The sequence below is a fragment of the Sylvia atricapilla genome, chromosome 5 (assembly GCF_009819655.1).
Source record: "Sylvia atricapilla isolate bSylAtr1 chromosome 5, bSylAtr1.pri, whole genome shotgun sequence".
Taxonomy (NCBI): Eukaryota; Metazoa; Chordata; class Aves; order Passeriformes; family Sylviidae; genus Sylvia; species Sylvia atricapilla.
Genome location: NC_089144.1, coordinates 70,399,093 through 70,420,559, shown reverse-complemented (window position 1 = coordinate 70,420,559; position 21,467 = coordinate 70,399,093). Strand labels below are relative to the sequence as shown.

General features: G+C 42.3%; 1 protein-coding gene across 1 annotated transcript; it reads right to left on the bottom strand.

The window, feature by feature from the left end:
- Positions 1–270: 270 nt before the first annotated feature.
- ADSL (adenylosuccinate lyase) lies at positions 271–19,948 on the bottom strand. Its single transcript, XM_066320108.1, has 13 exons — positions 19,750–19,948; positions 15,742–15,945; positions 14,619–14,663; positions 13,754–13,833; positions 10,555–10,726; positions 10,206–10,252; positions 9,749–9,839; positions 8,881–8,950; positions 7,202–7,349; positions 5,271–5,361; positions 4,304–4,393; positions 2,229–2,405; positions 271–419 (listed from the first exon to the last, which is right to left on the bottom strand). Exons 1-13 carry the CDS (start codon positions 19,903–19,905, stop codon positions 333–335), a joined length of 1,458 nt encoding a protein of 485 aa, XP_066176205.1. The 5' UTR covers positions 19,906–19,948; the 3' UTR covers positions 271–332.
- Positions 19,949–21,467: the final 1,519 nt, after the last annotated feature.

Here is a 21,467-nt window from a genome sequence, read left to right as displayed (position 1 = left end):
GGAGTGGGCTCAGTTCCCCTTACCTCTGCTCTTCAACAAGTCAGTCCTACATTAAGGTCAGGCAGCACCAGGCACTGCTCTTTAACAAAGGGGCCAATGAAGGTGCTGTGATAAAGTTACCTTGTCACAATTGAGCATTTCTCAGTAACACAGCACACTACAGATGGAGGCTCGGCCAAACAGCAAAGAATGAAAAGCCCATCTGGAATCAAGGTGGCTGTAAGATCTGGGGGTTAAATGTAGAGAACCAACGTAACACGACACAGTAAATAGATCTGGATCAAAAAGACTTTTATTATCTTCCTGTACCCACACACATTTGCAGACTATACCTAAAGTGCCAGTTCAATTTTCCCACCCATCTCGTTTTTGTATGGAATCAGTGCCGGCCGAACCTCCTCCTTCAGGAACTTTGCCACCTGTTCAAGATGAGAAAAGTAAAATTAGGAAAAGGACCTGCCTCCTCCTCCCCATTTGGACCTGCTTGTCTCACAGGGGTCTCTCTTTCACAATGACAGCCAACAGTCTGGTATATCCAGGGACAAAAGTGTGGAGCCACAGGGAAGAAAGACAAGAAAAGCCAAGGAAATCAAAAGAAAAAAAAGTGTCTTAGCAGTATGGTGTAGTGGTTTTATGTTTACTTGTTTCTGTTTGCTAAATTTAGTGAAGTGGTTTAAGTGTTTTTTTTTGCTGTGAGATAGGATAAGGGAAAAAAGGCAAAACAGGCTCAACTTAAAGGTAAACAGTTTTATTAACACAGACTAAAAAGAGGAAAAAAAATTAAAATGAAGCTTTTAAAATACTTTTTTCCTTCTTTACTAGTGTTCATTTTCTTACAAACAGCATAACGAGACAAAACTTGTACTTTTTAGTTAGTTTTATTATTTTAAAAATCGTTTTTATTAGTTTTTTAGGGAGAGGAGGTTTTTTTTTTGTTTACTACGGAATTCTTTTCTTACTAACAACTTAGAACAGTTTTCTTGTGGGTTTTAATTGCCATAAAAACAGTCATCTGGAGAAAAAGCTTGTTTCTGTGAAATCTTTCTTATGAGCAGTTTCCTAAGTTGTTTATGGGCTATGGACTTGCATAAGTCTTGTATATGTGCTTGGCTAAGTATACTGCATTCTGGGGTGTTACTTTTTAAAGATGAAAAACTTCCAAGGCAAAGGCTTTTTTATTTTAGGGAACAGAGATGTTTTCTTACTTTTTTACTGACGTAGAGGGTTTTTAATCTCTCTTTCTTTAAACATCTCATGGGATCACAAGAATCACATTTTAATTCAATATTACTCAGTTTATTTCAGATACCTTTGTTAAAATCTACAAATCTATACAATCATTTTCTTAAATGTATATTTTTCTTAGGATTTAAAGGGATAATTTATAGAGTTTATTATTATGGCTTGATAAGAGACATTTAGCTTAAAATGGTAAATTCCTCCATCCTTCCTCCTAAAAAGTCTTTTAACTTTTACTTCACTGACTTCATGCTGTGTCTTCTTAACAATCACTCTGTTCTTTTATATTTATTTTTTGGTTTCAGGGAAGGGTTAGGCCTTGGAAGCTTTATTTTGTGCCGGGAAAGAGTTCAATCTGGCTCAGATTTCTCTTTTGGGCTGCTGGCTTATGGTGTTGGATTTCCAAGCTGTGCTGATGAGGGGAGGATCGGAGCTCGGATCTCTCCATCACCTTACACACAGCTGGGCATTCAGGGATCATAAATGCTGTAAAATGCTTCTTGGCTTTAGCCCTCGGTGGCACTCGGGGCAGACTCAGCCTGTGGTTGTTATCAGGGGGACATTTAGGGGTAGGCTTTAAAATGAGCTGATGCTGAGCTGCAGCCTCCCCCTCCCCTGCCAGCAGCTGGTGGGGGTTTGGAGGCACAGCTGGATTAGGGCTGGCTCCCCCCAAAACACAGGGAGCAGCAGGGCTTGGCTGGCCTGGGTTACTTCACAGAGCTGTCTCACCTGCTCCTCTGAGCGGAAGGAAAAAGGGCATTTCTCTGGGAGCCTCTGATATTTAACCCCTGGATGTTCACGTTAATGCAGCTCTTTCTAATTGGTTTGTCAAGCTCTAACTTTCACTTCCTGGCTAAACCACCACGTATGGCTAGAGGTATAAGATATGTACACTCTGTAGGAAACAGAGTGTACATATTATACACAAAAGGATGCAGGATTAAACTACACACTGCTTTACAAGCCACAGCCTCTTCCCACTACTTTACCTGTTGAGGAGCACGTCCAGTGAAGGAGGAGGGATCCAACAGGCTTTCAAGCTGTTTATGGATAGGGCTGAAGTAAGGATCAGCACGGACACGGGCAATGAAATCATTATCACCCCCTTCCTGTTTCACTACAGCTGCTGCTTGCTGAGAGAGAACACGAATTTTCTCGTGGCAATCCTGTAGGCACAGGGAGAAGAAGATGGAAAAAGAATAAAGTCATTCCATTGCTATTGACAGCAAATGTTCACCTCACCAACTTGTTTGGGAGGGAAAAATATCAAATTGTATTGCCCTGGACAGTGCAGAAATAAGACACGGTTTGGACTGCAGTGGTTCATGTGTCACTACATTAAAACAAGCTTTTCTTCAGCCTTTCACATCTGCCCTTTGAGGCTGAAACAGTCTGAATGTCACGTACATTCCCTGTTGAACTGTTACATGAACTAATGACACTGGAATCATTTATATTTCCACAAATTTCCCAAATACTCTTAGGAGTCATTCTAGGGTTGGTTTTTTTTTTATTTTTTTCCCCCAATTGTAAACAATGTAAAACCTCTACAGATTTTGATAAGAGAAAAGAAAAGAATCTGTCCAACTTAAAAAGCAGTGAGGCTTGGCAAACCATGGCTTATGTAAGGATAGATGAAGGAGGAAAACCCCAACATTCCTTTAGGATCAACTGGTAGGAACAAGGGAACCCAACTGTAGTCAGGTACCATCTGCAAAATCAGATATTGCCATGCTGGTCCTAATATACAGCCACGTGGCTGCATTTACATCTGTGCAGGAATCTTCTCCTTAAATGTATTATCCTTGATCTACAATTAGGACAAAAATTATCCTGCTTCCTCTATCCAAATGTCGTTTTGCTTCAGCACTGACCTGCCTCATTTCTGTCTTCTGACCTGAATAGATCTGTCTTTGGATATTTAAGGGAAGGAGCTGTTCAGTAGTGGGGAAAGGAAGTGAGTTTCGGTACTATGAGGTGGGAAAGCCTAGAAAATGTGCTGTTCCAAAGTTCCCAGCACAGGAAAACAGAACACACAAATGTGAATATGTACACCACCTACAAACACACTAAGCCCTATGGGTACGTTATTAAATGGCACCAGGAAGAAGGCAGGTCAACAAGAGGCACAAATGAATAACACAATGTGATTCACACGATGTGACCCTTAATGCATTTAGTCAGGAGACTTACTCACTGACCCACTGACATCAGAGACACGGGGGAAAAAAAGGGAAAAAATAATGTTTCCTGATTAATAAAATGGGTGATTTGCCACAACTGTTTCAGGAAACTGAAACTACATATATTCTGCTCAAAGCTTCTACCAAATCCTTTCATCATTCTTGCAAGTTTCGCTTCTGTCCTTGATGTGGAAATAATCACAGAAGGGAAAATTATTATCTAAAAGGTAAGTGAAAATAAGGTGTTTTATTAAGATGGAAATTTGATTATCAATTTTGACCTGAATTGTGGAATTAAATAAGAAGGAAATATAATTTAATCGTGTCTGGGTTTATTTACAAAGGAAAATATTTAATTACAGTTTGCTTGAACACAGGAAGCTGAATGAAGGACTATAAACAAAGTGGTTAATATACTGCACTAAGTTAGGGAAGAATGATACATGAATCAGTGGTTCAGAACGGTCTTACTTGCTTTTTTGGTAACAGTACTGATTCATCCTATTCTAACTGATAAGGTAGCCAACTGCCAACATGTTCCATTTAAAGAAGCCTGGCCTGTGTTCCAAGTTCCTTCGAACACTTAAAAAACTGAAAACGCCTACTACTATCAAACAAAAATAGGTCTCCCTCTTCTCCAGTACAGCCAGTGAGACTAGCCCAAACACACAGTGTTCCTAAAACAGAAAATAGGGATCTCCACAGGTGCTCTCCTCTCAGAGAGCAGAGCCTGGCTTTGCAGCACCAGTGTAATATTAATAACTGTGGGAGCAGGTGAAGAGCAGAGAAAGGTGAGACAAGACAAAAGCCCAGATACATTTGTTTCTCAGGAGACAAACACCAGGCTGCAAACAAAGGTATTTTTGACACTTCATTTGTACCTGACGATTGCCCCCGGCCTTCACCATTGCCATGATTATGTTCTCTGTGGCCATGAATGGCAGCTCCTGACGGATCCTTCTCTCAATCACCTTAAACACACACACAAAAAAAATCCCAAACAAACAAACAGCATTATAAAAAGTCTACAGACAATCGAAAACTTTGCAGTGAAATTTTTTTTCCTCTCTCCTTGAATCTCTAGGACCAGACAATGGTCACAGAATCACAGAAAAGTTTGGGTTGGGAGGGACTTTCAAAGGCCATCTAGTTCAAGCACCTGCATCTAACTGAGTGGCGATACCTTCAATTAGATCAGGTTGCTCAGAGCCCCGTCCAACCTTATGCTGAATGTTTCCAAGGATGGGGTATCCACCACCTCTCTGGGCAACCTACTGGAGTGTTTCACCACCCTCTTTTTAATAAAATTTCTTTCCTATATCATCTAAATTGTCCAGTTTAAAACCGTTACCCCTTGTCCTATTATAACAGGCCCTGATAAAAAGTTTGTCCCCACAAACATGTCCCCACAAAAATGCAAAGACAAATCGTCATTTTGATCCTAGCTCTGGAAATCCAGATATTGAAGCTGATAATACTTAGAAGCCAGATCTTGTAAGAGACATTAGTTTGGAAAAGATATCCAGTAATTTTTTTTAAACCTGTACTAAGTTACAGGACTGGATGAGATCTGTCTAGACAGTATCTTTCACTGCTGAGTTCTACAGACCCATTCTATAATTCAGGGAAAAATAGCCTTTGTGACAAGTTTTGTATTTACTCTCTTACTGACCTCACAAGAGGCTTTTCATCTAAGTCCTACAACAGTGAGAATACATCAAGAATAAAGCAAAACGCAGAAACCATTTGAGCTAACAGATAAAAAAGTAGTTCTTGGAGCGGGACCATTTTTGTACACTTTGGCATAGTTTTAGCATTACCAAGGAAGTCCATTATCTCCTGTTTTACCTTTGGATACACCACGAGTCCCTCGGAGACATTCTGCAGTGTACTCAGAATGATGTCAGCTGTGAGGAAAGCCTCAGCCAGACACACGCGCCTACGAAACACACACATCCAGAACCCTGGTCAGCAACAAAGTCATGTTCCAGTCCACCTCAGATCCTTCAGCTTCTGTAAATAACGCTCTAAATAGCATTACACTGGAGCTGTTCTCTTGTTTTTTCCTTTGGTCAGTACAGAGGGAGAGGGAAAAGGGTGAAGGCACACACAGAAAGCTCCAAGATAACGCAGCTAGGAAACAGGGCAGCAATCCACAGGATCTGCCCCTATGTGTTCTGTGTTGAACTGTCTACTGCTGATCCTACCCTCCAGGGTATATATGAATGCTGCATGCTCATGCTGTGCCTGGCTGTGCTCAGTGGGGAATTTCCAAGGGGCTCCATGGATTTGGTGAGGGCTTCCTCCAAGAAACCACCTCCTGGTCACAAAGGAGGGTCCTGACAAAAAGCAGAGGAGGGAAACAAGAGGAGTCGTGGGGACTGAGCTGTATCAGGCAAAATGCTCTGCATCACAAGGCAGCAAACATAGCACCATCCATCTGTGACAGCAGGGCCTGGCCCATTCTAAACTGTGATCTTTTAAAATATTCGAGTTCTTGAACGTTGTGATACATCGAAGCCTTCCAATTCTATCACAATGCCTTAAAACAACTTTGCTGGATTGTAGCTTGATTGAACTTTCTCTGGCTTATTCTCCTTTAAAACACTATGGCTTTCACAAGAAATAGCCAAAGCACAGATTTTGATAATTAGTTAATTAAGTAGACAAACTAGTTTTTCTATTAGATGAGATGAAAATAAAATATTAAACATTCCAGTACATCTCTCAACACTTGGTAGCTATTGGGAAATAAACACACCATATCAACCAATATGTAATCTCTTAAAATTTACATTGTTTCCTGCTGCTTATGCAGCTCTTTCTTTAATGAGACTAGGAGTTGTGGAGTAAGGTCCCTCTGGGAAAAGTCTTCTATTTTTTTCACGAAATTCTATGCAGGTATTATGTTTGTGTAGACATTTTAAAAATAACATTTTCATCAGCAATCTTAATGCCAATCTAGCATAATAAAGCCAAATCTGCTGCTGTTCGCTGTCTCACAGGCGCCACACCTTAGAAGTATAGAGATTTCTAAGATTCTAAGAGATCAAATTGTGCAACAGCATATGACTTTAAAACTAAAATGTTTCAAAGGTAGGAACAAGCTTTATGCAGATTTAGTACTAAATGAAAGATGGAAGCATTCAATTTAATTGCTGTAATTTACTTGATAATAATTGTAGATAAATTCTGCTCAGCTCAAAATAGTTGTAACGAAGAATCATAAAACAAAGCAAAATTTGCTGAGCAATATACTACAGACCTGCACAGATTTTCATGAAACTTTTTTAAAAGCACAGTATTTGTGCTCTTTCTCCAGGATCTGACTACTCCTTGAAAAGAATATTTTTCTAAATGAAAATATGTTTTTTAGATTATTTGGAGGGTTAAGGTATTGAACTATTCTCTAAAAAGTGGAAAAAAACCCCCAAAAAACCCAGCCAAACAAAAATCAGGATCAAAAAACTGCATGCAAAACAAGGAGAATTTGAGAAATGTGAGTACTGTAATACCGTGCTGTTGAAACAGGAAGACTATGAAAGTAATTTATTACCCTGGCTTTTGTATCCCTCCTTTCCAATGTGGGTTTACTCTGCAGAAGACCTTGACATTAACAAAACCTAACCGTTTTTATCTGACGGCACAGAGGAAACCGTTTTGCGGCGTCTGTATTCTATGGAGACTGTCGTCATGGTGGCACCCTGTGGATTTAGCTCAAAGGCAGCATTCTGTGAGCAGAGCAGAGGAGCTCTGTGCAGCTGCTGCAGTGCACAGACCTGTTGGCACTGTCGTCCAGCGTTCTCTCAAACCACTGCACGGCGGCTGTTTGGAGCGGGTCCATCACCAGCGTCATCAGGTGCCGCGCCAGGCTGCAGCAGCGCTCCGAACGCATCGGGTTCCTCTTGTAAGGCATGGCACTCGACCCTGTCACAGGAGCAAAAGGGATGCTGCTCTGGCTTGACCCGTCTGCTATCCCATAGCCTGGAATACACTGTTGTGTCTGGCAGCTGCCCCTCCCTCTCTGCCGGGGCCTGCTGCTTTTGCTGCTGGCTCGCTCGCTCTCTCTCTCTGCCTGCCCCTGCCGCTGGCTTTCGCCACTTCTGTTTGTTTTTTTTTTTTCCTTCCTTTTTTCCCCCCTACCCAAGATTTTGGACCAGCTCCGGACCTGACCTGACCTGAGAAGTCAGAGAATTCCTGGGCCTGCAAACAAGCTGTGAATCCTCCCCAACAGTAACTTGGTTTTTTTCCTACTTTGGTGTTGGGGAGTGTTCTTTTTCATTGTCAATAAACCGTTTTTTCCACTTTTCCTCCAAGGCATTTTCCTTCCCGAACCCAGGGCTGGCGGAGGTTTTGGTTTAGGGGTCTGTTTTTAGAGGTTCTTCCCTAATTTATTCCAAACCAGGACAGATGCAAACAGAACAACAGGAGGAGCGCAGCGTTCGGGCAGAAGAGACAAAGGTCCTCCGCCAGGAAAGGAAAATGTGTCAGGAATCATAGCTTTGACTAAAGCCTCAGAATACAACAGTTTTCTAAAGGCAGTATATAATAACAAAAAATGACACCACCATTTTCCCCTTCAGATCAGAAACATCTAAACGTGGGCAAAGAGAGAGTGAGATGTCATTCTTGCAATACTGCAAAATGGAAGTACTACCACATAAAAGGGACAAATAGTCTTACTCTTTAAGGTAGTATTTAGCATCATCTCTCTAGGCTACCCATGGCTATCTTAGCAGTGCTTGAACCTCCATCTGCTCAATAACACTGTCCTTCAAAGTCAGATGCTTACACTGCTGCCTGTTGCTCTAATGAATGGGTATTAAAATCATGCACAGAATGTAGAATGGTACCAGATTCGACTAAGGTTTAATTCACTGATTCAGTTCTAGACATTGAATTGTTTAAGGGACCTGAACTTTCTTTCAGCCAAGAGCCAAAACACTCCATTTCCTTTTCCCTTTCTAACAGTGTCAGAATCACATCACTGGTGTTCTTCTGGCAAGAGTGAAAGGGTCCACCCTAGTTTCATTGTTCCTAATTTGTTTGCTTATAAAGATCAAAATGCTGAATTGAGCTGAAAACCTATTTTCCAGTCAACTTCATGAGGACTGAAAACATTAAGCACTCCTCAGACCCAGGTCTGCCTCCCTAGGCAATGGGACATCATACATGGTTACTCCTGCTCTCCCCTCAAACACAGGAAGGGCACAGATACAAATCTGATTTTAATTGCTTAATATCCAGAAACCTTTAGGCAAGGCGCTTTTTCTTTTTCCTTCCCTCCCCTCCCCCTCCTTTCTTTTTCTTTTAAAAGGATTGAAAATACTAACAATGTCAACTCCAGTTAATTTAAAGCAAATTCTGCCAGTGACATTTCTAAGTTTGTTTAAAAGGCCACACCAACACAAATGAAAAGACACATACACCAGTCCAGGAAAACTCTCTCATCCCTTACCAATCTGGTCTTTCTCAAAAGGCTCCTCTATCTCCTTCAGGTTCGCCAAAAGACGGATGTCAGTGCAAATCTAGAAAGAAAGCATGAGAAATTAATAAAACAGAACCAAACTGACTCCCACCAATGTATATTACTGTTAGTGCTCTCGGAGAATCTTTGCATGTACGGGGGTAGTGAAAAATTTGACAGAAAAATTGACACTGCAATCACACTTCTTGACCTAAAAATGTTTGCCAAGAAAACAAAGAAAACTGCATGTCCGCTGGGTTATATGAGAACAGGACTCCAACAAGGGCCAATGTTTGCAGGGAATGGAAAACGGATCAGAAGAGAACACTGGAAATGCGTAACAAAACTGTGCAGTGATTTGCCAACACAGATAATGTGTGCTCAGTGAACTGGGAAAAAACCAAAACAGAAGAAAATAACACAGATCACTTTAGCCCAAGAGGAGGAAGAAGTAGGGAACAGAGATAAATCAATGAAAAGAATCCACAAGAGAATAACACCATTCTCAGAAAGGCAATTAACTAGGATGAATTGGTGCAATTTAAGAATTCATATACCACTAGGAAAGACATTTACTCTAATTGGATCAATTTAGCATAGATTAGACTAATATCTGGTATGGGAGTTGTTAAGCCATCTTAGAATCTGCTCAGTTAACTTGCTTTATTTGTCACTGGTCTTAAGATCTTTGAGATTTGAGTGCCAGGTAAATACCCAGTGGTGAATTTACGTGATCACAAAGACGACAGCTGAACACGGAACACCAATATTTCTTGAACAGAGCATTCTGCACTACGACACCTTTTCTTCAAGATCTGAAGCACTTCTTCTTCCCAAAATATACAAGTGGGGTGCTCACCTTGTGTACAGAAGCCCCCAGACTGGCCAGCACAGCCAGGACTCCAATATCCACCTTGCGACTGTAGGTCTGCCCTGTGACCATGTAAGCCCTAGAAATAAGCACAGAAGCTGAGTGTCCCAACAGTACTGCAGGACTTTGAGCAAGGATCTTGAAGTGGAGGGTTGTCATTCTGCCTTGATGAGAACAACTCTGGATTCAGGCTGTCAGTTTCTTGGGGCAGCATGCAGATGGGAGAGGTAAACAGAGGAAAATGGACAGCTATACTCCAACAGGGAGACAAGCAGAAGTGGCCTATTAAGGAGGTGAGGTTTCATGTGGGAAAATGCAGCTGGGAATGGAAGATGGCAAGGGGGAATAAGCAAACAGCAGCAGAGATACTGGTTTGGCAGCCAGGGGCATCTGGACCAACACCACCCAGAGGAGTCACGCACTGCCAAAAATGCACATTACATACCGCTTAAATCCTGCCTTTGCAGTCACTAATCTGTCCAGCTCTTCAACCTTGGGATGAAGCAAAACAAAAAAAGCAACAGAGTTCAAAATACAACTCAGGAAGGTCAGCAAGAGTAAAAACGGTCCTTTGCTTTTTTCAGTTTACTGTCAAAAAATCTTCTCCTTTCTGTGAAACATCCCTTTCCAAATGCTGCTCACTTGCACACAGAGCCTTGTTAACGAGCCCCAGAGGGATCAGGGTGACTTTGTAAATTTAATGCCAGAATCTCAATGTTCCCTGAAAGCAAACAGCATTCCAGAGCGGAAAATTGCCAAGAGCGTACATCTGCCCCCTGGGCTGTCTGACGTACTTTGCTGTGGTCTCCCTCAAAGAGCTGCAAGAAGCTGGCTTGAGTGCCAGTGGTGCCCTTCACACCCCGGAAGCGCAGGTCATCCCGAGCCCGCTCCAGGTTCTGCAAGTCCATGCACAAGTCTTGAATCCACAAGCAGCAGCGTTTCCCCACAGTGGTGAGCTGGGCAGGTCTGAAAACAACCAGGAACACAACATGACTAGCTGAGGATTTGCACAAGCACCACACTTCACTGCTGAGTCTGCCATTAAGAGCTGCCTGCAGATACATCTTTCTTGACTCATTTGAGCAGAAATTAGCAGGATTTGGCTTAGGCAGAAGGATGTACCAATGTCAGTAGTAAACGTTACTGAAGATGCAATAATTCCTTTCAGGAATTAGGTGGAGTTACATTACTGGAAAACAGCAATTCTGTGTCCATGTGCCAGGTGTGCACTCCCCTGCTGCGGCAGACTGGGAGTGCATCAGTCCCCCACTCCAGTTCTGCTCACCAGGGCACAGAGGGCACTGGTGAGAACTTCCCAGCACAGAAACATCTGCATTCACTATGTGATTTTAAATGATTCCTCTGAGGAACCTTTCCCTCTTATTTATAAAAATGTGCTCCTCAGCCTCTGGGCAAACACACTTCAACACTGTCGGCGGTCAGCCAACACTTATTGTAAAACCTCTACCTTGGAATAAGTAACTGCAAGCTTTAGCTACACTTCAGCCCCCTGCAAATGCTTTGAGGCAAAAGCAGGGGTGTTAGGCAGAACCCAGAATGAGAAGTATTTCAAATTATCCACATGAACTCCAAAGAAAACCCCTGTACTACTTCAAAAACCATACACATATAAAGAGTGTGCTCCTGATTAAGCTCAGACATCAAAAGGAAGCTTGTAAGATCTGGAAGTAGGGACAAGCGATCCAGGAGGAATACAAAAAAACTAACCCACCTGGATGAATTTAGTGTGGGATGTGAAAGGCAACAAGACAGGCCTCTCTCTGCAAGTACATAAGCAAGAAAAGGGAAGGCTAAGGAAAACACGGACGTGATTGTGAACGTAGCAAAGGCCCTGCTGACAAACAGTAAAGGCTGAGATGTCAATTACGATTTCACCTTCTTGAACGCTCCTCTGTCCTCTTTCCAATAGCCCAAATTAAACTGATACAGATACTCCTCCAAACAGCTGTAGACGAAGAGGGCTGTAGGACTAGAGCTGATGGAACTGACACTGCATATCCAGTAAGACAATAAATCAGATTGATGACCTGATACTTTCACTCTCCTTTGGGAGAAATGTTAAAAGTGCCAGACACTGAGTCTGACACGACCCATGCTTGATTTCTCTGCCTTTGCTGTTCTGTATTACTGGGGTAGAAGACCCAGGCTTACCTCATGGTATAGTTTAATGCTTCTGAAAACAGTCTTCCTGAAGCAGGAGGTTAAACTACCCCAAGAACAGAACCACCCAGATCTAACTGTCCTTTGACTCAGTCTCTATAGAAACGAGTAGCCATTAACAAAACTTTCTAGGCTGCAGCGGAAAATAACTTGAAGAAAAACAAAGACAATCTGACTGGAAGACAGGCTTAGTGCAATTCCCAGTCACACTTTTTTGAAACAGCAGAGAACATGCACATCTGTGTTTGCCTGGAAGTCATCCTTTATGAAGCTGTGTTGAAGCAACTGCTGACAGCTAGTCAAAGCAACAGTCCAATTTCCTGAGACAAGCCTGGAGTCAGGCACATACGCCTTTTCTGAACATCCAACTGGTCAGAGATGGCAAAAAGGATGGCAAAAGAGCAGTAACAGGTTAAAATGGTTTGGTTTTTCTCAGGCAGAAACACTAATTATGTAGTGGTTCCACGCTTGCCTATTTCTGTTTGCTAGATTAAGTGTAGTGGTTTGAACATCTTTTTTGCTCTGAGATAGGATTAGGAGGAAAGCAAGTAAGCCTACTTTAAAGGCAAAAAGATAGATTTATTAACACACACTAAAAGAAGAAAATGAAGATCAAAATGAAATGCCAGAATCTCAAACACTCTTCTTCTCCTACAAATCATTTACTTTGTTACAAACAACATAAAGAGACAAAACTTGTAAATTTCAGTCAGTTTCACTATTTGGAAATAATCTTAAATTAGTTCTTTAGGAGGGGAGTCTCTTTTAAAACTTCTATGGAGATCTTTTACTGACAGCATAGAACAGTTCTCTTGTGGGTCTTAGCTTTTACAAAGACAGCCGCCCAGGAACTGGCCTTTGTGAAAACTTTTTTATTAGCAGCCTTCTCAACACTGCATATGGGTCATGCTTGTTTATTTAGGGTACTGTTTAAGGATGTTTCTTTCAGTATCAAAGATTCTCTTTTTCCATCTCCAAAATCATCTTCATCTTAAAAACTGGAGATCTTCTTTTTCTTTAGGAGCAAAGGGCTTCAATCACTTTTCTTTCTTTTGTTCAAAGTCTTTCATTAAATCTTAATTATATCAGTCTACAACTTTTAACTAGAGCCCATGCATCTTTCCAAAACAGCATTCATATGTTACAGGAAATAGTCTATTCTCTATGATTTCACAAGAGAAGTTAAGCCAAATGAGGCCACCCCTCACTCCTTTTTTTTTTTTACTGTCTCTTCACTGTCTATGCTGTATCTCCTAATAGTTAAATTACTTTGTCCTTTTCTCCTCTTTCAGGGAAGGGTTAGAGCTGTGGTTTGTGAAAGAGTTAATTTTCTTTTGCCCAGGCTTGCTGTGGTTATGCCATCACCGCCCGTGGCAGTGGCCAGGATTTCAACAGGGAGTTGGGCAGGCTGAGGGACACCTCTCCCTTTGCCCCTCAGGCTCATTTGGGGTGGCCCAGCCTGGCTGGTGGATGCCTCCTGCCCCTCCCTGGTGACTGCTGAGGCAGGCCCCAGCCTAACTGGGCCCTTAGCTGTTATCAGGGGGCCTGGTGGACACTTCTCCCTGCTTGGGTAGGCTTTAAAATTAGCTGATGTTTAACTGCAACCTCCCCCTCCCCTGCCCGGAAGGGAAAGGGCTCTTTCCCAGGATCTTCTGATAGTTAACCCCGTAGGTTCACAGAGACGTATCCCTTTTTAATCGGTTTGTCCAGTTACAACTCCCTGAAAAATCACTTCCTGGCCAAACCACCAGACAGGGCAATTTAACCAAAGCACAGACGACAAAGAGAGAGCAAAAGCTGCTGGCTACTTACTGGTAGTGAGTGAAGCCCAAAGCAGGCATGTCAGCATACTTCTCAGCAAAGTCGGCCAGCCGGCTGATCACCCTTGCGAGCTGGGGGAAGCAGGAAGGACAGAGAGGAGGCAGAACGTGAGAGGAAAAACTCCAGTCAACACAGTAGAAGTTTGCATGCTTAAGCACAGCATTGTGAGAAAAAAGGGAGGGAAACCACTGTGCAGGAAGGGACCTTGAGATGCAACTGTGCAGCCCCCTCTAATTGTAAAATACGGCGTGCTTCATTTTTTTCAGGACATACATGCAATTTCTGCTTGCTACAAAACTCAAGCAAGAGCTAACACAAGTCATTGGACTTGAGCTCAATGCAGTCTAATCTTCATGCCCAAGCCAATCCTGCAGTTTGTTCATCCTTGAGTATTTTCTTTATTACTGGAATTGGTCAGAAATAAAGCATCTTGGGGTATAATTGAAACATGTACAGTCCAGAGCAAATTGGATGCCAACTCATTCAGGTCACAGAGACACCAGAACACTCCTGCTATATTTGACCTCAGAAAGTTGTACAGTTTCTTGAATGTGGACTCCTAGGAATATAGCTAAGGATAAGACTAAGATAATCCTGAAAGCAATACATTTTTATTGCTATGTAGTACCTGTGGCACAGATAAACAAGGAGCTGCTTATAATTCCCACTGTGAGCAAAAAAACTCTGGGAAAAGACTTGAGAAAGGAAGGGAACTGTTAACTTTTTTGAGAACAACCTAGACAGATAACTCCTCCTAACTTCCCACAAAGGTTTAGGAAAATCCAAGTTCAACACAGGCTATGCACAAGACACAAGTGCTCCCCAGTTCTGAGACACTGCAGAATCACCTTCTCACCTTGGGTAGCAGGAGGTTAAATCCATCACGGAGGACAATTAAATCCTGAAAGAAGCAAAGACAAAGGAATTTTGGACCATGTCTAAAGGACCAGACATAAGTTTCTCTCAAGAGAGGACACAGATCATGCTTTGTTGACTCAAAAGTCTCCTCTTAAAACAAGTGATTTGCTTTCCTTCTTGTAACAGAACTTGCTTACAACAAAAATACTGGATCCACCATTGATCCTTTTACACTGTCCATGGAAAGTCATAAACAGTGGAAGACCCGTTTCCACCAAGTGCCTGTGAAGGATTATTTTGATGTTCTGGGGACTGCCCATGGAATGACAGACTAAATCACACTGTCCCAAGTGGAAAATACCGGCACTGCTGGCTGAAGACAGCAGGAAAGTAAGTGGGCTAATGAGGCACCAGCCGTATTTACTCCTTCTTATGAGACTGAGGTGCAGCTGGGTGCAAGTGGCACAAGGAAAGTGATTATTACCCAAAAGCTAACCAGATTTGCACAGGAGTAGAGAAAAAATAACCACGGAGCAGCTTCTCATGTGACTGAAGCTGCAATGGCTTGATCAGTGGAACAGCAACGTATGCTGAGAAATAAGGCTTCAGTTTGCACCCTGTTTTAGATGAGCGTTTTCACAAATATTTTACAGTTCTATAGAAAGGTAGTACTTCCTTTTTCCCATAATACACACTGATCCATTCTCTTTGCTGCTGAAAAACTTCTTTTCCCCTGAATTGTGCAGGAGTAGCATTTGAAAGCTCACGGACCTTGTTTTCTAAGTTAGTGAACTCTTGTCACAGGGGTGTAACTGATCATTCACACAGTTCACATGTTTCTTCATGTGTTTGCAACTCCCCTCTTATCTCCTTGAATATTTAACACGCAAGCAGAGGCTAGGGACTAACTTCCAGACAGATCATGCTTTCCATGGGAAGAAAGAAGGCAAGTGGAGCGAGGTTAAAGAACTGAATTAAATTCAACAGTAAAATTAACAAAAAATGTCCCCCCAATCCCCTGAATATTTCACAAAGAAAAGTTAATAAAGAGCTATAAAATAAACAACGGTAGCTTTGCTCTTCCCAGCTCTGCAGGCAGGGAACTGGAAATACCACATTACCGTGTTATCCCCCACGTAGCAGGAAGTTGCTCCAAGGTGGATGATGGCTGCAGCTTTTGGACAGCAGTGGGCAAAGGTGTGCACGTGGGCCATCACATCATGACGCAGCTTCTTCTCCTCCTCTGCTGCCATCTTGAAGTCAATGTTGTCCAGATTGGCTTCCATCTCCCGTATCTGCTCATCTGTGATTGAAAGCCCAAGTGACTGCAAGGGGAAAAGAACTTTTATTGCTTTTTCCCTTCACCAACAAACTGACAGAAGCTGTTTAAATAATTTAGTCCTGTCTGACATCTCCCCAAAGTGTGACAATTTGGTATAATCGAGCTGTGACAGCAAATGCTCTCATTCTAGGGCTCTCCAGCCTTTTCTAATAGGGTAGGACAGTGTTCATTCTTAAATGTTCCTCTTGGGCTTCATACTTTCCTCAATCATATAACATTCCTGTGAAAACTACAAAAATTAAAATACATGGGGAAAAGGGATATAAAAATAGTATAGTTTAATTTTCTTTTAATGAAGTTTACCTTTTGGGTGAAGAAAAATCCAACTAACGTGACTAAATACCTTGTGACAGGAAAAACTCTTGACCACAACTAGACGTACACAACTGTGAACAGGGGGCTTAAAACATATGGAAAGGTATATATATTTTATATGTTTGTACCTTTTCAAAAGTCCTGTAGTACCTCATCTCAGACTGATTATGAAATCCTGTGAAATCAATTACTTGATCTGGAAGAAGGAGATGAATGCTCCTAGTTCATGTTCAAAACTTTGAAAATTGCTAGAACTTTTCAGCAAGTAAAATGACTTTAAAAGATATCCAACCATAAGATTATATACTGGTGTAATCCACTAAGATGAGAAAAATGTCTTTTCCTGATACTGAGAAATTATAAGTCTCGCAATGAACTTGGCATTACTGCCTTTTCCAAATTAAAATACTATTGTCCTGTGCATCAGTAATCAGAAATCACCAACCAGGAGGCTTCCAGGTTTCAAAGTATTTAAAAAAAATGGTTCTGTTAAGAGTCAAACTGGCTGAAAAAATGGTTTGCAGATGTAGAACGTGGAAGTGAAGAAGACAGCAAGTAAAGCAGATGTGCCCTCAATATCCTCATCAGATAATTAGAAAACAATCAAACATCCTTCAAACCCGTGCACCTAAGAAAACCAAGCAGGAAAACTACACAAGGGGGAACACAAGGTTTTCCCCAAAGCACCACAGGTGAGTGAAGTCAGCGATGAGCTCTGTGGACTGTGCTTTTAGGGTGTTTTTCTTCTGAGACTGTCCCAATATTTGATGTGCCACTCTAACAGCTATGACTGTTCATCACTTTTCTTAAAGGACAGGGCAGAACAGGCAGATGACATGGCACAGCTCCTGCACACAATGAGAACGCTGGGCTGCTCATCATATAAAGAACATATGACAGAAAAAAAATAAACTGGACAGAAAAAAGGAGGGTTACCATAGAAAGAGAGAAAACGTTTATATTTCACACGTGCAAAACATCGTCAGTTTGATGCTGAAGGATGTCAAAGCTACTTCTACAAGAAGGTAGAGCTCCAAGAAATTTGTACTTGACTTTCAAATACAATTAAGAGTTCCAAGACAAAAACTGTTAAGGGAACAACCATAATACAGAAGAATTTAGGCAAAAAAATTAAACTAGTGTTTTGGGATGGGTATAAATTCAGACACCTCAGCTCTTAACCCAATCTTCAAATACTGTCAGTTGGGAAAAGGTGAGTTTTTCTTACTAATCCCATACTTTGCTAAGCCTGCTCTTTCAAACTCCTGCTTGCCTGCTGAAAGGAGCAAAACACTGTACAGACTTTCTGCCAAGTTCAGTTTCTACTGAAATAATTCTTCCATTCTTATCTCACATATTCCAAGTGAACGACTTGAAAATTTCACCCATTTAGTAGAGTGAATATTGAAGCCATCTGCCTGGTCTTGTACTTTACCTAAAATTTTGTGACTAAGCTGCATGTCTTCTGTCTTACTACTCCCTGCAGCTTTCAGAGAACCTATGATTAGACCTTCCTAGATCTGATTTATCAGAAGACAAAAGTATTGCCCACAGAGCATTTGTTACTGCTTGGTTTTTAATGTCTCTGAAAAGATACACTATGTATCTTAAAAAAGAATGTCTGAAGAAACAACATATGAATGTCTCGGAAGTGAGGATATGTGCTGCAGTTAATTGCCATAGCTCATTTGTTACCTGATATTTGGGTTGGTGTTCTTTGTCACAAAAATACTATGCATCTTCCATAAGGAACCTGCTTGTGTGTGTAACTAACTGATCACCCATAGAAGTAACAGGTGCTAGAAGTAGCTGACTCTTCCTCTTTTAGTCCGGAGCTGACATTAGGCAACAAACTGCTTTGGAATGAGGATACAGATAAAAATAGTAGTCTCCCTTTTCCCACTATGAAAAGAGAGCTCCAGAAGTTGTAAGGCTTGTCTCTGCTTTCTGGGAACAAAACTCTGGGGTGACAGTGGGTGGCAAAGCAAAGGTCAAGAGACGGGGTAGCCCCAAGTTCAGGCCTTGGGAGTGGAAATCTAGAAGCCTCACACTGGTTCTTTCAAGCAGATTGCTTTCTCCTATTTCTCCTATTGAACTCCTAGGCGTTCTGTTTTTGAACAGAAGTAAAAGTGATCATTATCTGCTGGAATTGATATGACTATGTTTAAATTGTCATGCTCTGAACATGCAAAGCTCCTCAAGCTTTGGTACTGGTATTCACGGTCTTGGCACTTTCTATATGAGATGAGATTTACAGCTTTCTCACTCCAGCATCTGAACCGTGACAAAACCAGGCATGTGGTACTTCAGAGTGTGACTTCTGTTTAGCACAGCTATATAATAGCATTTTCAGCTTCTGAAACATCACATTCGGTCCAGCAGATTATTGACAAAGCTGCTGTAGTGGCACGATACTTGAATGGAGAAGGAACACATTAAGGACACCGCACTGCTTGTTCCTTCTCCATCGTGGTGCTTCTCTGCTCTTGTACTCATAGTAACAGCCAGACCTAGGGCTTGGATGGCTTCCTAGCAATCCCAGGGCTTTGAAAACAGAAACCGGACTCTGTACAAAATAAAATGGCATCTATTAAGTCAGAAAGCTAAAGCCATTCTGTCAGAAAGTGGGGTAGGGTTCTGTGCCTGTTTTTTCTCTGGGTTTTTTTTTTTGGGGGGGGGGGGGGGGTTCACTGCCAAAAACCTAGTAAGGGTCACAGAGACTCAAGTTTGTGCATATTAAAAACTATATCTCAATTTAGATGTAATAATGGCTGCACATGCATCCCTAATTAGGACCAGAGTCAGAAGGTTTAGCTTAAACTATATGTTAGAAAAGTTAACTTCATACCCTCTACAACAGCTTGAAATCATATAGACATACTGGCAGTTCTCTTCCTAATAGCTGAATTAATAATAAACAATACCAAATCTTTTGTGGTATTACTTTTTTTTTTTTGAGACACTCAGCCTACCAGAAACATCAAAACTACTTGCAGGGTGAATGTACCGCTCCCTTTGACCAAAAGTAAACCCACGTCGGAAAAAAAGGGCTATGTAATAACAAAGGGCTGCAAATGCAGGGGGTGGTCCGGTTGGCACGGACTGACAGCCACCGGATTGAATGGACAGCGGACCTCATCCGTCACACCTCCTGGAAAACAAACACTTGGGGAAGGACACCGATGTTTGCTCACCAGACCTTTTACAAAACGAGTTTTACAGTGCAAGCAAAAGCGCAAGGGGGAGGGTCAGAGGTGGGAAGAAGCGATTCGCTGAGGGGGACAGCAGGCCGAGGATTGTGTACAGAGGGCAGGGTAACCCTGACCTGGCCGAGCCCCCGGCCCTGCCGCCCCACGGCCCCCAAAGCTGCGGCGGGCAGGAAGGGCCGACTGCCGGCGCCATCCGCCACGGCCCCTTAAGGCGATGGGAATGCGGAGACACCCCGGCAGCACGCTCCCCGTCCCGCCCTTACCTTCTCGGCCTGGGCGAGGTAGAGCCAGAGGCGGCGCCAGGTGCCGAACTTCTTCCTCTCGCTGAAGTTGTAGGCCATCTCGGCGCTGGCGTACCGCGACACCAGCGGGGAGCGGTAGCGCGCCATCACGTCCTGGTCCTCTCTGGCGGCGGCCATGGCAGCGGCGGGGACAGCGGGGACAGCGGTGACAGGGACAGCGGTGACAGCGGTGGCAGGGACAGCGGTGACAGTGGCAGCAGCGGCGGCGGCCGCCGCGGGATAAGGGCGGGCAGAGGCCCCGCCCCGCGCCCCGCCCACGCCGGGCACAGCGCCCCCTGGCGGCCGGGAGGCCACCGCCGCCCCCACAAGGTCGCGGGACACAAAACGCGCACGAAACAAAAGCTTTAAATGCTTAGCAGCCAAACACATTTATTAGTCTTTTTTTTTTTTTTTTTTTCCAGGAACCCAAAAATAGTTTGTAGTTATAATGTAAGCAACTGAGTTGCACATAATACAATCATATCTTTAAAAACAAAACAAAAAAACAAACAAAAATAAAACAACGAAAAAACCCCCCAAACAACAACAAAAAACCCCCCAAAACCCCCAAACCCGAAAAAACAACAACAAAAAAACCTTTTTAAAAGCCCCCCCCCCCCAAAAAAACCTTCAGAAAACTTTATATAAGTATTACACCATCTCTCAGTTTCAATGAAATGACGATGACTTAATTCCTTATTACTCTTAACTTGCCACACTCCAATAAAACATCACCCTTTTTTTTTCCTTTTTTTTTTTTTTTTTTTTCTAAATCCAGCATGAGAAATACAGTACCTGCTATGGCAAAAATACACATAAAATGCAACATTTCAGCTTATTTGTACATTAGTAGAGTTTAAACATCTTATTGGTTTTTTTCTTTTTTAAGTGAACCAGTGATCTTAAGTACCACTATACTAAAAGTAAAATAAAAATATAGAAAAGGAGGAGAAGGGGGCAGCCAGCCTTACAAGAGCACCTTCTAAAGTGCTGAGTTTCTGTGTCCATGGAAAACCCTCAGGAAGTTCAAACATTTCTGAGAATATGGGATGGAAATCAAGATGAAACCTGGATATGCAAGACGTTGTGTCATCTCCTCGACATTCTCCCCATTTGTCCTGCAATTTTTTTACTGCAGATTACAGAAGGAGGGGAGAAACCAGAACTATGGTAAGAGTTTAGTAAAGGAAGCCATTTCAAGTATAAGAAAAAAAAAATATATAAACACTTACAGGTAACTTGCAAACAGCATCAATATACACACAGCCACTATTTTTATTATTACAATGTCTGCTTCGGGGGGACAGTGTTTCAGGCAAGAGGACTTAAGCTGTACCTTCCTGTTACCTATTTATGTGCAAAGTAGAAAAGCTGCCTTTTCTAATCCAGCCATATTGGACATCAATGATTTTCTATTCAGCCACCTCATCCCTCCATTCCGTAAGGAGAGAAGAAGGGGGCATTATTTGACCAAGAAGAGTAGATGAAATGAATCTGTTTCTCCATTCCTCTTCCAGACACACCCTTCTCCCATTACTTGTTTGCAATGAAGAGAAACTTGCCAAACTCTCGATGCCCACCAGTAGCCAGTTTCCTGAACAGGCAGAAGGCATTTACCTTTGTAAACATAATCCCTCGTGTTTGTGGAACTCAAAGCAGCATTTCACACCTCCAGCTGTGCAGTGGAGATGAAAATAGAT

Bases quoted from the DNA above. Each gene is read 5' to 3' on its own strand.
- ADSL (XM_066320108.1), bottom strand. From the start codon at position 19,905: ATGGCCGCCGCCAGAGAGGACCAGGACGTGATGGCGCGCTACCGCTCC. The intron at 10,253-10,554 runs GTACGTCAGACA...CTTCATCCCAAG, and splicing joins TTGAGGGAGACCACAGCAAA to GTTGAAGAGCTGGACAGATT. The intron at 4,394-5,270 runs GTAAAACAGGAG...TGTGTGTTTAAG, and splicing joins GACTCGTGGTGTATCCAAAG to GTGATTGAGAGAAGGATCCG.